General features: G+C 41.6%; 1 protein-coding gene across 1 annotated transcript in view; it reads left to right on the plus strand.

Annotated features, from left to right (window-relative positions):
* CACNA1I (calcium voltage-gated channel subunit alpha1 I) overlaps positions 1–15,106 on the plus strand; it is a 459,267-nt gene that overhangs the window by 376,310 nt on the left and 67,851 nt on the right. The window contains exons 26-27 of the mRNA XM_066596427.1: positions 8,710–8,843; positions 9,362–9,432. Coding sequence (XP_066452524.1) covers positions 8,710–8,843; positions 9,362–9,432 — 205 coding nt within the window. The remainder of the gene's footprint in view (positions 1–8,709; positions 8,844–9,361; positions 9,433–15,106) is intronic.

Genomic DNA, 15,106 nt, shown 5'->3' on the forward strand with positions numbered 1-15,106 from the left:
GCTGTGGCAGAGGACCACAATGTTCTCCCATTGAATTTCATTGAGCCGGCGCTACAGCCGGCTCCATTGAAAGCAATGGGCTGCCAGCAAGCCCTGCAGTGATTTTTCAGGGAAGGGCTTTAAATATAAGCCCTTCCCTGAAAAGCATCCCTAAAATGTGTGAAAAATAAAAAAATATATATACTCACCTCTCTGCAGCTGCCGGGGCTCAGGCACATTCATGAATTCATGAATGAGTGAGTGCTGCCCCTGATTGGCTGAGCGCAGGGACCAATCACAGGCAGCTCTCAGCTGGCATTCAATAGCCGCCTCTGATTGGTCACAGTGCTCAGCCAATCAGAGGCAGCCCTTTCAGCAGGCGGGGATTTTAAATCCCCACCTGCTGAAGGCTCTTCATAGCAGTGCAGGAGAAGACACAGCTGGACACACCTGAGCCCCAGCAGCTACAGAGTGGTGAGTATATATATAGTTTTTCATTTTTCACACATTTTAGGGATCATTTTTCAGGGAAGAGCTTACATTTAAAGCCCTTCCCCGAAAATCACTGCAGGGCTTGCTGGAAGTCCATTGATTTCAATGGGAGAACATTGTGGTCCTCTACCACAGCTGTGGCAGAGGATTTCTTAATCTCCGCAGAGAGTCCCATTGTCACTGGACTCTCTGAGAATGCTGTCACAGTGTTCAGTGACAAGGGGACTCCCCGCAGAGATGAAGAAATCCAGCGCACATTTTGAGTGGAAAAACGCAGTTAGGTTCATTTTTCCTGCATTCTGCCCACTTTGGTCGCGCAAATTTTTGAATGCATGTGTTATGCACACAAAAATTCGCACAGCAAAACGCCCGTGTGACTGAGCCCTTAAGGGTTTTGCCTACATTAGTATTCTTAAACATCACTGGTGCCCATAACATGATTGTCACTGTTGACCAGAAAGTAAAGGAGAGGACAGGTGGCCAATCCCCCAACTACAAATGTTGGAGTGATATACTCAATGCTGCCACTATCAGCTACATTCTCTTTGTAAGACAGACTATATTTGGTATTTCTGTGATATTTAAACAGTTGACCGGTATCTACTTTAATATATAGCATCCATACTGGGTCAGTTGTCGTCAGTTCCTTACCAAACCAAAACCCTAAAAAACCCCTCGCTAGACTTAGTCAACATCATACAGTATATTGGCCTTTACTGATTCAGGGAAAAGAAATGGATGTCAATCCACATGATACTCTGCTCATACTTGCTAATTCTCCAAAAAAGTCTGTGGAATTCCCAGAAAATGGGGAGATCTCTTGGAAAAGCTGGCAAACCTCCTAGGTACTCCACATACTCACCTCTTCCCATTCCTGCATGTTCCTTTACTTCTGATTGCCCTTGCAGACAATGTTCTGATGAGTAGCTAGGGTCTGTAAACAGGAGAGGTCTGGTGTGTTATCTATAAATGTGGATTCTCATCTAGAGTCTATACACAAGGAGGTTCTGGTCTGGGGTCTTTATACAGGGGGGGTCTAGAGTCAATACACAGAGGTGGTTTGGTCTGGAGTCTGTAAAAATGGGCAAGTTTGGTCTGGTGTCTGCAAATAGAGATTCTGATCTAGGGTCTATATACAGGAGGGCTTCTGGAATGCACTCTGTATATGGAGGAGTGTGGTCTGATATTTGTATAAAAGGTTGTGCTGAGGTCCATGTTTTTATTAAAGGGTTTAGTATGTGCATTGTATTGTTTAGAAGTCTGATGTATGCTCTGTATTTATTTTGGGGTATGCTAAAAGGAGCCATATATACTATTTGTGCTTCAAATAGATCGAGGACATGTCCTGTATAAATGGTTAGGTAATAAGGAAAACAAATTGCACAACTTTTTGTTCCTATCTTAAGAATCTCTTTACAGTTAATTCTCAAGAATTTGAAAATATAATGGACAGAATACAGCGCCTCTGGCCTTATTTCATGCAATCATTAATGGGGTTGTGCCATCAGAATACACCCTTTCCATTTAACTTGCGGTTCTTTACTAGCCAGAGATGAGAGCTTTTGGAAAGAGCTGCTCCCGCTTTGTAAGATCAGTGTGATCGTGTATTACAGAATCATCAATTCAATACACTGGAGAAATTGTCAGCTTACCCAGCCTTGACACTCCACCCCAAAGAGCGCATGGAAGCAGAGAGCCATTGCTAGTAAACATAGAAGAAAAGAGAAGTTTTCCAGTCGCTTCCAGTAAAAATGTGGATTAAAAAGCTTATCTTGAATATTCTAAACACCTACGTGTTTCAAGCAGAAACTCCTATGGCATAACTGCTTCTGCTTCAAACATGTAGGTGTTTAACCCCTTAAGCTCGCAGCCCTTTTTGAAAAACTTTTGTTTTTCCTTGCCACTTTAAAAAAAAATCATAACTCTTCTATTTATCCATCGACATAGTTGTTATTGGCGTTATTTTTTTTCTGACAACAGGGTAAATAATGCATTGCTTTGATAGATTGCACTGTCATGGACACAGTGATACCAAATATGTTTTAGGGTTTTATTTACATTTTTTTTATCATAAATATCGGAAAATAGTTTTTTTAAACTTTTATTACCTTTTTTTAATAATTAATAAACTTTAAAAAATAAGATTTTTAAATTTTTTTTAGTCCCCATACGGGACATAAACTTGCAATGGTTTTTTCACTCCTGTAGTAAAATGCATTACCATAGTTCTACGTTATACCGCAATCTGACAAGCCGAAAAAAGATATATGTTCATCCAGTTCAGTCATAGGCATGGCTTGATGGGCAATCTGCAATGTAAGCCCTAGGGCCTTGGCAACCGAACGGCACCCTGTGATCTCATCACGAGGGGCCGCTTGGCACCCCCGAACTCCGATCAGGGCATTTAAAAGGTTAACTGCTGCTATCAGTGGTGGTGCTGATAGGAGTTGCTGCAGGTGGGTGTGAGTGGTAAGAAGCAGCCAACACCCACATTGTATGGAGCGTGATTGGCTCCCAATCCCCTCCATACAAACCCTGAACTCCCAAGATGTAAATCTACGGCCCAGAGCAAATAAAGTATGCAGCTACCAAACTTTGTGGAGCTTCAAACCAAGATTCAACATAACTATAAATTACATATAATAAATTATGCATTATGCAATACAAGTGTCTATGACTGAATCACAATCGTGGTAGACATGATATAGGTGTAACTAATATTTCTGATTGTAGGGGTATTCATGGTATGATTGAGCCATGAGGGTCTGCATCATGGAAATGCAGATTGCTTGGGAATTACACTTAAAATGACTATTAGGAAACTGTTTATTGTTGACCATAATATGAAATGTAGTTCATTAGGATTGTCTCGCACATTCGCTCCAGCCCATACGCAGAATAATGTCACTTCTTGTACTGTAATTATTTCAGAATCCAACTGGGTGTCTTTTATGATCAGGTTATCTTGTCGCTGTATATTTTATTCATATCATCATTAGCTATTATTGGTTTTATTGACAGCGCACAGTTATTGCCTTCACCAAGTAACTGAAGCTCAGGATTCTGAAAGCAGATATTAAAAGTATAGTTTTGTAATTAAGTTGGAATTATCTGAGCTCCTGATCAGCGGGGCGTACATGGGGCAGTGGTAAACATTACTTTGCAGACTTCTTTAATGATGCCCCAATCTTAGTGAATAGTGTAATTAGCCGAGGTGTATGCGTGGGGAACGCCGCTGAGTGAAGTGCCCCGGGCTCGTTTGATGAGCTCGGTGTGTGATTGTAAAGCCGTCGAGTGGCTGTCTTACCTGCTGAGCTTCATACCCTATCAGGACAATCGGTGACATGATATTACACATTTGCACTCTATCTGGACAAAGATCACTCAGCTAATTAAAAGATTAAATACAGTCTCCAACACAGGGGTGAAAAGATATAACTTCCCTTCTGTTCACTGCGCACCATAATGTACTTAATACACTGAATAGTTTTCTGTCTTGAGGGGAAATAAAGAGATTTCTGGCTCATAGACTGACACTGACATCAATTTTAATACTCTGCTATATAAGGGCAAGTTATGATGATGTTCTGGGCTTATGTCCTATGAGAGTTTAGCTACATTTATTAAACAGTGTCATAAAATCTACAAGGCAGTTTCCAAATTCTATTAAAATCAATTTCTTTACACAAGACATCAATTCAATTCAAGAGTTTTAAAGTGCAAATCTTTCTCAGCTATTTAACTTCAAGACCTTCTGTCTTCTGGAGTCTGACATATCGGAGTAACATAAGCCATATTAGCTGATATTAGGGTCTATGTTGGGCTCTATTCACATCATTCACTTCATTGTGTCTTATGTACATAATTGTGATGGATCCCAACACTACGAAACAAGCCGCCTTGCCTTATAATGGGGCTTAGCAAAGTCTCCAGCATTTTGATGGAAAGAATGGTGCTGCAAATTCTTAATGTCAAATGACCACAAATGAAATTGGTAGCCGTATCCTTTCTGGTACAGTAGACTAATCAAAGACATCTCAGCCAGTTGTCAATTTGTTGATGAAGTTCTCTGAGATGAAGACTTTTACCAAAGCCTAGGACGCATATGGCAGAGATGCAACATAAAGCATTGAATTCAATAGTGGCTGACAGTGCAGGGCAGCAAAACTAACCTAACAACCACTGATGGTAGGGCTTAACCACATGGACGAAAATCACAGCTGCAAAACGGGCTGAAAGAAAACATTGATTTTGGGATTCTGGCGCATTAATACTACAAAAAAGATAGGACTTGATAGTTTTTCTACTTGCGAGAAAGAGAGGACAGGCCCTATTTTTTTTTCTCAAATATGCTTTTTTTTCTCAAACCTGCGCGCAATAGCGTAGCGTTTGAATAGTCAACCCCCCTCTCTCATAAACAAACTCTGGTGCATGCCCTAATACGCTCCTTAGTGGCGAGCATATTAGCGCAGGCACCCATGTGCTTAAGGCCTCAGTCTGTTCTTGGGCTGGGCTAAGGTGACTCCTTCATTAAAACATCCTTAGGCCTCGGTCACATGGGCGTTTTTTCCCGCGATTTGCGGATCACATGACGGATGCACATCCGCAAATCGCGTGACCGGGGCCGAAAAATCGCCCGAAAAATCTGCTCCTAGCCGCGTTTCATTAGAAACGGGCCGGAGCAGTGCAGCGCTGATCTCAGGATGAATTTTCAGGAAGGGCTTAAAAATATAAGCCCTTCCCTGAAAATCATCCAAAACTGTGTAAAAAGTAAAAAAAAATATATGCTCACTTTGTCCCGGCAGACGGAGTTCAGCCGCGGCCGGCAGTTCTCCTGAACTGCTGTGAGTAGTATTCAGCAGCCGGGGATTTAAAATCCCCACCTGCTGAATGAGCTGCCTCTGATTGGCTCAGCCTAGGGACCAATCAGGGGCAGCTCTCAGCTGTCATTCAGCTGAGAGTTGCCCCTGATTGGTCCCTGCACTGAGCCAATCAGAGGCAGCACTCACCCATTCATGAATTCATGAATGGGTGAGTGAGAGCTGCCTCTGATTGGTGAGGGCTGTGACCAATCAGAGGCAGCTCATTCAGCAGGCGGGGATTTTATATCCCGGGCTGCTGAATACTACTCACAGCAGTTCAGGAGAACTGCCGGCCGGCCGTGGCTGAACTCCGTCTGCCGGGACAAGGTGAGTATATATATTTTTTAACTTTTTACACAGTTTTGGATGATTTTCAGGGAAGGGCTTATATTTTTAAGCCCTTCCCGAAAATTCATCCTGAGATCGCCCGCAGCTCATTGCTTTCAATGGAGCCGGCTGTATTGCCGGCTCCATTGAATTCAATGGGCAAACATCATTCTTCTCTGCCACAGCTGTTACAGCTGTGGCAGAGGAGAATGATTTGTCTAGTATATGTTCTCAATGGGGTCGGCGCTGCTGCCGCCGGCCCCATTAAGCGCATATAGAGAAGAACAGGAATCGTAGATCGCAGATAGGTGCGATCTGCGATTTCTGTTCTATAATAAATCGGATGAGTGCATATGTCCGATTTGCAATGGTTCTATAAAAACGGCGATCGCATGCGCAGATTGCACCAAAAATCGCCCGTCTGACCGAGGCCTCAGGTTGCAGAATTTCTGTGTGGCAAATCTGCCCGCGTCTCCTAATCCCCTGATTAGGCAGCCATGTGGATTAGATTTTGCAAAAATGTCGTCCACACGAGGTGGCCAATCCATCGCGGCAAAGCCAAGTGGAAACGGCGACGTGGCATGGAATTGACAGCTGCAGCATGGGAGTTTTTTCTTTTTATTGCGGCCCCACTCCTCTCTATGGGGAGAGAAAGCCGCAACAAAATGCCGGCGGCGGAACTGCTCCAAAACCCGCTGCAAAATACCGCAGGTTTTGAAGCTGTGGCTCTCCCAAGAAATCTCCTGGGTTTTCGGTGTGGCCAAGCCGTGAGATTTCTGTAACAAATCTGTCCTGTGTGAACCCAGCCTTAAGGGAGTTATCCCTTAAAATAAATATATTCCTTGTGTACAGGATAGGGGACAACTATATGATCAGGGGGGTCCAAAACTGGGTGCCCAAATTAATGGAGCAGTAGTCCCACATAGATACTGCTGCTTCATTCATTTGAATGGGACTGGTGGAAATGGCCAAGTTTAGGTGCTCGGCTATCTTTAGGGGATAACCACATTAAGGTTCTTTCACACAGGCTGGTTTTTGGAAACATGCTGTGCTTTTTGTGGTATTTTTCATAGCATTTTTAATAACTTTTTTTTAGCTTTTCTCTGCAGTCAAATATTATGCTACTACGTTTAACTTTTTGGTTTTTTGGTGTTTTTATTTTTTTTGCATAGTTTGGGGTCATTGATGTTCCTTTCTTTTTTTTTATTACAGCATGCTGTGGGAGCAGAGCTTTTTATTGGAGTTTGTCAAATAGGCTTCTCTATGGAGCAAGAAAAACACCAATATTAATGCATTCTACAAATCTGATGGTTTAGAAAATGCTGATAATAACACCTGCAAAAGCACAACAAAAACTTCTTGAAATTTACAAACAAAAAGAGAAAAAGGCTGAAAACAATGCGAATGCAAAGGATGTCTAACGGCAATAGTGTCAGTAAAAAGAGTTTAGAGGGGTTGTTTCATGACAGGCAGGGGCGTAACTATAGAGGGTGCAGGGGGATGCGGATGCACCCGGGCCCAGGAGCCTTAGGGGGCCCATAAGGCCTCTCTTCTCCATATAGGGAGCCCAGTACTATGAATAAAGGATTATAGTTGGGGGCCCTGTTACAGGTTTTGCATTGGGGCCCAGAAGCTTCAAGTTATGTCTCTGTGCAGCATGGTTTAGGTATGGGTACGGGTACAGATACAGATAGAGGGGGGGTCCCAGCTCACGTTTTGCATCAGGGCCCCTGAGCCTTTAGTTACGCCCCTGATGACAGGTTTTACTTGTCATGCAGACACCCAGGCACAAACCACTCCATTCACTTTAATGGGAGCTCTAGAGATAGCCAAGTTACTTTAGACTTGAGCCGTGTCTACGGTGTCTTCATGACAAGTAAAGCCTGTTGGGAAAAGAAATAATGTCTGAAAAGATATAACACAGATACAATGTGTGAGAGATGTGCTGCCAAGCCTCACTACATTCTCACTTTGCTTCAGGTATCTAATTGGTTTATGCATTTGTAAAAAAAATATATATATATCTAAAGACACTTGAAGAGGTCGTCCAAGTTGTACCATCTCTGGACAACCACTTCCTGTGCATTAACATACCAAACTGTCATATACTCACCTCTCCCCACTCTCACTGTATTCCATAATGGTGCTTGGTCCCCTGCTCCGGTCTCAGTTGACAGCTATAGTCCTGCCCAGTTTAGGGAACATCATGGGCTGCGGCCAATAAAGAGCTCAGTGATCAATCACAGGACATGGCCTGATTATTGGGCACAAATGTTTGCACAAATGCTTGTTCTTCAGCAGACCAGTAGCTGTTTAGCGAGCACAAAACTGCCCGTTGGTCATTTGTACATGTCCCAATGTGAATAGGGAAATGGACAGCCAGCTCTATTGGGATGGACGTTCATAGAGTACTGAGACTTCATGCTCATACTAGCAATTTTTAACATACTTGTCGATTGGCGCTCGTTACATTGGGCTGTGAATTGGCCCATGTAAAAGAACCATCACTCCAACCGTTCTTTTAATTTATTGCAAACTCAAAATTAAAGAGGTTTATCCAGTCCTAGAAAAAAAGATCTGCTGTGTTTGCAGAAACATCACCACATATGTACATGGGCGCTGTTGAGTGTCGCAGTTCAGCTCCATTCACTTGGCATGAAACTCTGTATGAGTAATTCGCCTCTAACACCCTTGTAAAGAAAAGGTAGGTAGATACAGTAGATAGATAGATCGTAGGTAGATAGATTATAGATAGATAGGTATGAGATAGATAGATAGATATGAGATAGATAGATAGATAGATATGAGATAGATAGATAGATAGATAGATAGATATGAGATAGATAGATAGATAGATATGAGATAGATAGATAGATAGATATGAGACAGATAGATAGATAGATAGATAGATAGATAGATAGATAGATAGGAGATAGATAGATAGATAGATAGATAGATAGATAGATAGATAGATAGATAGATAGATAGATAGATATTGTTTTTGACTTATTTCATGAATGCACATGTTCATTGTTTTTATTCTACAAAGGTGGAACCAGTTGGATCTGGCCATCGTACTCCTCTCTGTAATGGGAATCACTTTGGAAGAAATTGAAATTAATGCTGCTTTGCCTATCAATCCCACCATTATCCGTATCATGAGAGTACTTCGCATTACTAGAGGTAATAACACAAAAATATGAAAGTAATAAATTAAAATGACCGTCTGGTCCAGTGCCTGGAGGATCGGGGGAGTTATATTTCCTGGTACGTTCCTCTATAGCTCTACCGCCAGTGATCTGCCATTCCCATGCCCCTCTGTGACTGCTCCCCTTCTTAAACTATGGAAAAAATGCTGTAAAGGAATATTTCTTTTCTCAAATAGAAGGCGTCTGCTTGACTCCAAATTTATTATGGGGGCCACAATAGAGTCAAATTTGGAGTCAAATGCCTTCTATTTTTTGGGAAAAACTCTTCCTTAACAGCATTTTTTTCATGCCTGCCAAAAACTTTTACACAGTACTGTAACCCCCTCCCCAAATTTTGTCCCTGGAGCCAGTGAGTTACTTAATGATAATTTGATTATTTTTTTAAATATCGGAATTTTTACTTTAGTTAGATAATCTGAAAACAATATAAAAGCAGACTAAAGAAACTGTTCTGATTGTGACATTGTGTTCTCAATGGTTTCCAATTTACAGTGTTAAAGCTGCTGAAAATGGCAACAGGAATGAGAGCGCTACTCGACACGGTGGTTCAAGCTCTGCCACAGGTAAATAAAGGCCTAACCTCTTTACTTTGGTTGTTGTATCAGGATCAATGAAATTGGAGATTATAAAATGATGAATTGTGAAAATGTGGGTTTTTCTCCTATAATTCATTGTTTTTTTGCATTGCTAACCTTATTATATATTATTAGTAGTATAATTATATATTATACTACTCGAGCGAGTAGTGCCTTATGCGAGTACCTGCCCGCTCGTCTCTAAAGATTCACGTGCCGGCAGGGGAGAGCGGTGAGTTGCGGGAGTGAGCAGGGGTGAGCGGGGGGAGAGAGTGAGAGAGAGATCTTCCCCCCCCCCATTCCTCCCCTCTCTCCCCCGCCGCTCCCTGCCCCCCGCCGGCACCCGAATCTTTAGGACTAACGGGCAGGTACTCGCATAAGGCACTACTCGAGTAGTTTGCCTTAGCGAGTACGCTCCCTCATCTCTACACGTATCTGTTGTATCCGCAAATATGCTGGAAGTCCACAGTGGTCAAATTTGCATCTAAGGGCTCCTGTACACGAGCGTATACATGCTCACGAGAGCATGATGTGTTGCGCTGTGAATGGAGCGCTATCATCTGTTCTTGCGTGCGTATCCACACTGCTTACTGAACTTTTTTACGCTGCGGGCAAATGCGTACAAGAATAGGGCATGTTGCATATTTTTTTGTCCAACAAAAATACGTGCGCAGGAATGTTGAATGTGAAGGTACCCATTAAAATCATCAATTTGTGTGAATGATTTTGTGTGCAAAAACGTACCAAAAGTGTGGTGGAACCCTAAATGCTGTATTTCGCCATGCTTTTTGTTGTAAATTGGCCATAGGTTTTAAGACTTGTATTTCAAGGGTTGAAATCTGCAGCATAAATATAAGGACATACTGCCGATTTAGAGTCTGCAGCTTTTTCAAAAACATTGCGGAATTGTTGTAGAAATTTTCCTCTCAACGTGAAGAAGATTTTTAAAATATACAATACCCAACACAGCTACTGAATGGACATCGTGCAGGGTTTACGGAGCCATGCAAGCAATGAGGAACCTGCAGCACTCTCCCCTTGGCGTGGGTGCTGATATGATACTGATGGCCCAAGAACAGTTATTACATACTCTCCGGAAGTGTCTGGATTCTGGCTTCAGGTTGTATTAAGGCGGGTCAGGTTTGCATTTTTTTTGTAAGAGGGTCTAATTTAGGGTCTGTATTAGGGCTCCTGCAGGCAGGTAATTTTGGGCACATTTTTGCACTCACAAAATTGCTTGCACCAACTGCAGAGAATGGAACCCACTGGTTTTGCGCTATATTTATGTGTGTGTGAAAATATACATGACATGCTCTATTTTTGTGCGCATTTACACACCCAAGGCACTATAGGAGTCTATGCGGGTGTGCAAATATGCATCCCATCTGCACAAAATCACATACTGAACTGATCGATTTCGCTGAGTTAATTGATAACACTGGGGACTGATTAGGCCGCGCAGCCGGTTCAATCACGTCGTGGATGTGTCCCCGGTAGTGTAGAAAAGTAGAGTAGATACACACATGAAAGCACATGATAGCGCTCCCTTCTTAGCATATATATGCCTACGGGCATGTGAAGGAGCCACTAGGCTGATTTCACACACGTGTTTTTAGAGTCATGTCACTGCAGTTTTTGACAGTTGTGTGAGCAAACATCAGAACATTTCCCATTCCTTTCAAACCCACTTCTGGCTTCAGGGCTCCTGCAGAGGAGCTAAGCATTTTAACGCTTGCGAGAGCATGATGTATGTGACTCTGAATGGAGCGCTATCACGTCCTCTTGCGATAGGATTCAAGCTCCTTACTGTATGTTTTTCCGCTGCCGGGCCCATTTACATTAGCATGGGACACACCTATGTAAACAGGTAGGGCAGCCTACTCAGTCCAAGGTGTAATTGATCTTCCCCGCGAAATTGAACCATTAATTGCACAATTTTGTGCAGATGGAGTGCGCACCCCAAGACTCCTATTGAGCATGTCGATGGAATGTCAACGGAAATGCTGGTGGAAAAATGCTCCTTGTGAGGGAACCCTGTGACCTTTTCATACAGCTAATTGTCACAGATGCCAGAAGTCAGACCCTCTCCCAATCAGATATTGATCGTCTATCCTGAAGATAAGCCACCTGTTTCTAAAATCTGGATAACCCCTTTATAGAAGAAGGTTTTATCCACTGATAGCAACAAAGATCTTGAAAACGATGAGAAACTAAAAGATCAATAGCATCAATATATTAGATATATTGTATAGCTACATAAGTAGGGAGTAAACTTTATGGACTAGGAAACCTTTATCATTGTTACATAGAGGCGCAAGAGCTGCACATTGACTGGAAGCATGGACTCTTCATAGTTAACATATACATTGGTACTGTAGGCATAAAAGCATCAATGAAGCAGCAGAGAGTGTTAATAAAGGTAACGTACAACCCTAGAGGTATTTCAATCATGTCTCCCAATGTGCAAGCTGATGATATGGGAATTCTACAGTATGTGTCACTCACAATGGATTTCTCAGTAAAGATTATGGATTCTGACTTTTCTAGCTAGCAATAATATTTAGATGTGTTATATAAAACATGCATATATGGCTGTAAACAGCATCCACCACATAAGTAATGTAAGAGGAGTGCAAGCTTCAGGTCAAGGAGTTTGTCTTTGTTGTGCTGCTGTGGATTAATACTGCTGCTGGGCAACCAAGTTATTGTTTGCTACATTGTCAATATGTGTGTTACTAACATGGATCTCTTGTATTCTTGAATATACATAGATAGGAAGATAGATAGAGAGCTAGACAGAGATAGAGCAATAGATATGAGATAGAGATAGATAGATTGAGAGATATGAGAGATAGCTATGATAGATACATAGATATAAAGATAGATATGAGAGAGAGAGATTAATTAAGAGATATGAGAAATAGATAGATATTAGATAGATAGATAGATAGATAGATAGATAGATAGATAGATAGATAGATAGATAAGATAGATATTAGAAATAGATGTGAGAGATAGATAGATATGTGAGATAGACAGATGGAAAGATATGAAAGATAGATGTGAGAGAGAGAGATAGATATGTGAGATAGACAGATGTGAGAGAGATAGATAGATAGATAGATAGATAGATAGATAGATAGATATGTGAGATAGACAGATGTGAGAGATAGATTGAGAGATATAAGAGTTATGAGAGATAGATAGATATTAAATAGATAGGTGTGAGATAGATAGACAGGTATGTGAGATAGATACCAATACAAACCAATAAAAACTACAGCTCTTCACACAAAAAAAGCCCTTAAACAGAGCTCCGACCATGGAAAAATAAAAAGGTTAGGGGACTTTGAATGCAACGATGTAAAAAAATAATATGTAATATTATTATTTTTTTTTAAAGTGAAAAAAAAATGTTTGGTATTGTAATCATAAAAAAATGTATCATGGCATTTATGCTGCATGTAAAAAAAGACAGAATTGATGTGTTTTCTCCTCCTGCTCCTCCAAAAACTTTTAAAGTATATGTACCAATACAAACTACAGTTTACCGCGCAAAAAAAACATGCCCAGATACAGCCATTTAGATGGAAAAATTAAAAAGTTATGGTTTTTGGAAAGTGGAGATGCAAATCCCCCCAAAATTGTTGTGCCCCTATGCCAAAAATAGGCCATGTTCTTGGGAGGTTAATGGAAGCTGGAATCGACAGTCCTGATTCAAAATGATTTTAGTGAAATCATTCCGATACAGACTCAAACTGATTACTCCACCAATCACTCGTCACTGATCAGGAGAGTCAAATAACATGGCAGAGGCACGCTTGGCTTTAAAGCACCAATATTATTCATACAATAATTCACCAAAATCAGAACTGTCTGGATGTTAATATTTTACTACTTTGAGCACCTTAATGTGATTGGAGAAGCCAAGCATGACATACAGCTATCCAGTAATGTCTATATAATGATAGAGCTTTTATGCAGATATTTTTCATTTTGAAGTGTGTGTATACATATTTTTGGGACACCCTGTGTGTGTGTATATCTCTGTCTGACTGACACTGCCCAGGCTGCCTCCAGTCCTTCAACCTCTGGAGATGTACTCAGTGAGGGAAGCAACATCCTGCTCCAGCTCACAGGCAGGCTTCCTCTGAAGTTGCACTGTCACGTGACAGCCAGGAGCTCTGTACTGTGATTGGTGGAGCAGCAGACTGATTGCTGCTCCATTAATCAGTAAGGTTCATTCATTCTGGTGAACAGAGAGGGGAGGAAGGAGAAGGGGGCTGTTGCACTACGCTGTGCTTCTTCCTCCCACGGACAGTGGCTTGCTTGTGGTGCAATCTACTATGCCAGTACAGTTCATTATACACATGGATGACCACTATTATATACTTGTCAGTGAAGTGGCCAGGCCATGTATATAATAAATCACTGCAGCCAGCCCAGCGTGTACAAAGAGGCAGTTGGCCCACAGGAAAAATAACAATGGAATATATGGCCAATCTTCCACTGGATGGGCCTTTCTAGAAGCACAAATTTTAGAATCCCAAATAAGTACTTCAGAGAGAATGATTCAGTACCAAAGCCTTTTTTTTTAGCTATTTGGGTATCTGCAGCAGAGTATGATCATGTACAGTGCAATGCAGCGATATTCGAGGTTACTGATCTCAGCCCCACTATGACCAAATCTTAGGAGGGCCTTTTGCATACTTCTAGGCATATCTACAGTTGCACCCGGAAGTATTTGGACAGTGATCCAATTTTCATAATTTAGCCTTTATACACCACCACTATTGATTTCTAAGCCGTCAATATAAGATGGAAGTGTAAACTTTCAGCTTTAATTCAAGGGATTCAGTGATAATATTGCATTAACCGTTTAGGAATTACAGCCATTTTTTCCTCCACCCTTCATTGTGGATACATCATTTCATCATCATCTAAGGAGCTAATTCGTAGTGTTGAATTTGCATTTGGCAGCTGCTTATGGGAACTCTCAGGAGGTAATAGAGAGAGGTATTAATGTAAGTGAACGAGACCATTAGTAGGCTGAAAAAACAAATTATCAAAGAGAAGCTGAAACTGTAGAAAAAGCAAAATAAACAATTTAGTCCATTCTTTAAAAAAAAAAAAAAGAAAGTTCTGGTGAGCTCAGCAACACCATAAGGCCTTAGTCAGACGGGCGTCTTTTTGCGCGATTTGCACATGTGCATGCGTCCGGCGATTTTATAAAACCATTGCTTTGCAATGGTATCGGACACATGAGTGCTTTTTATGCGCTCGTCCGATAAATTATAGAACAGAAATCGCAGATCGCACCTATCTGCGATCTGCGATTTCTGTTCTCTTCTCTCTATGCGCTCAACACAGCCGGCGGCAGCAGCGTCGACCCCATTGAGAACATATAGAAGACAAATCATTCTTCTCTACCACAGCTGTAACAGCTGTGGCAGAGAAGAACGATGTTTGCCCATTGAATTCAATGGAGCCGGCAATACAGCGGCTCCATTGAAAGCAATGGGGTGCCGGCGTGCGCGGGATGAATTTTCGGGAAGGGCTTAAATATATAAGCCCTTCCCTGCAATTCATCCAGAAAAGTGTTAAAATAAAAAAAATATACATACTCACCTGCTCCCGGCAGCCGGAGTTCCGCACGGCCGGC

This window comes from Eleutherodactylus coqui, chromosome 3 (genome assembly GCF_035609145.1).
Source record: "Eleutherodactylus coqui strain aEleCoq1 chromosome 3, aEleCoq1.hap1, whole genome shotgun sequence".
Classification (NCBI taxonomy): Eukaryota; Metazoa; Chordata; class Amphibia; order Anura; family Eleutherodactylidae; genus Eleutherodactylus; species Eleutherodactylus coqui.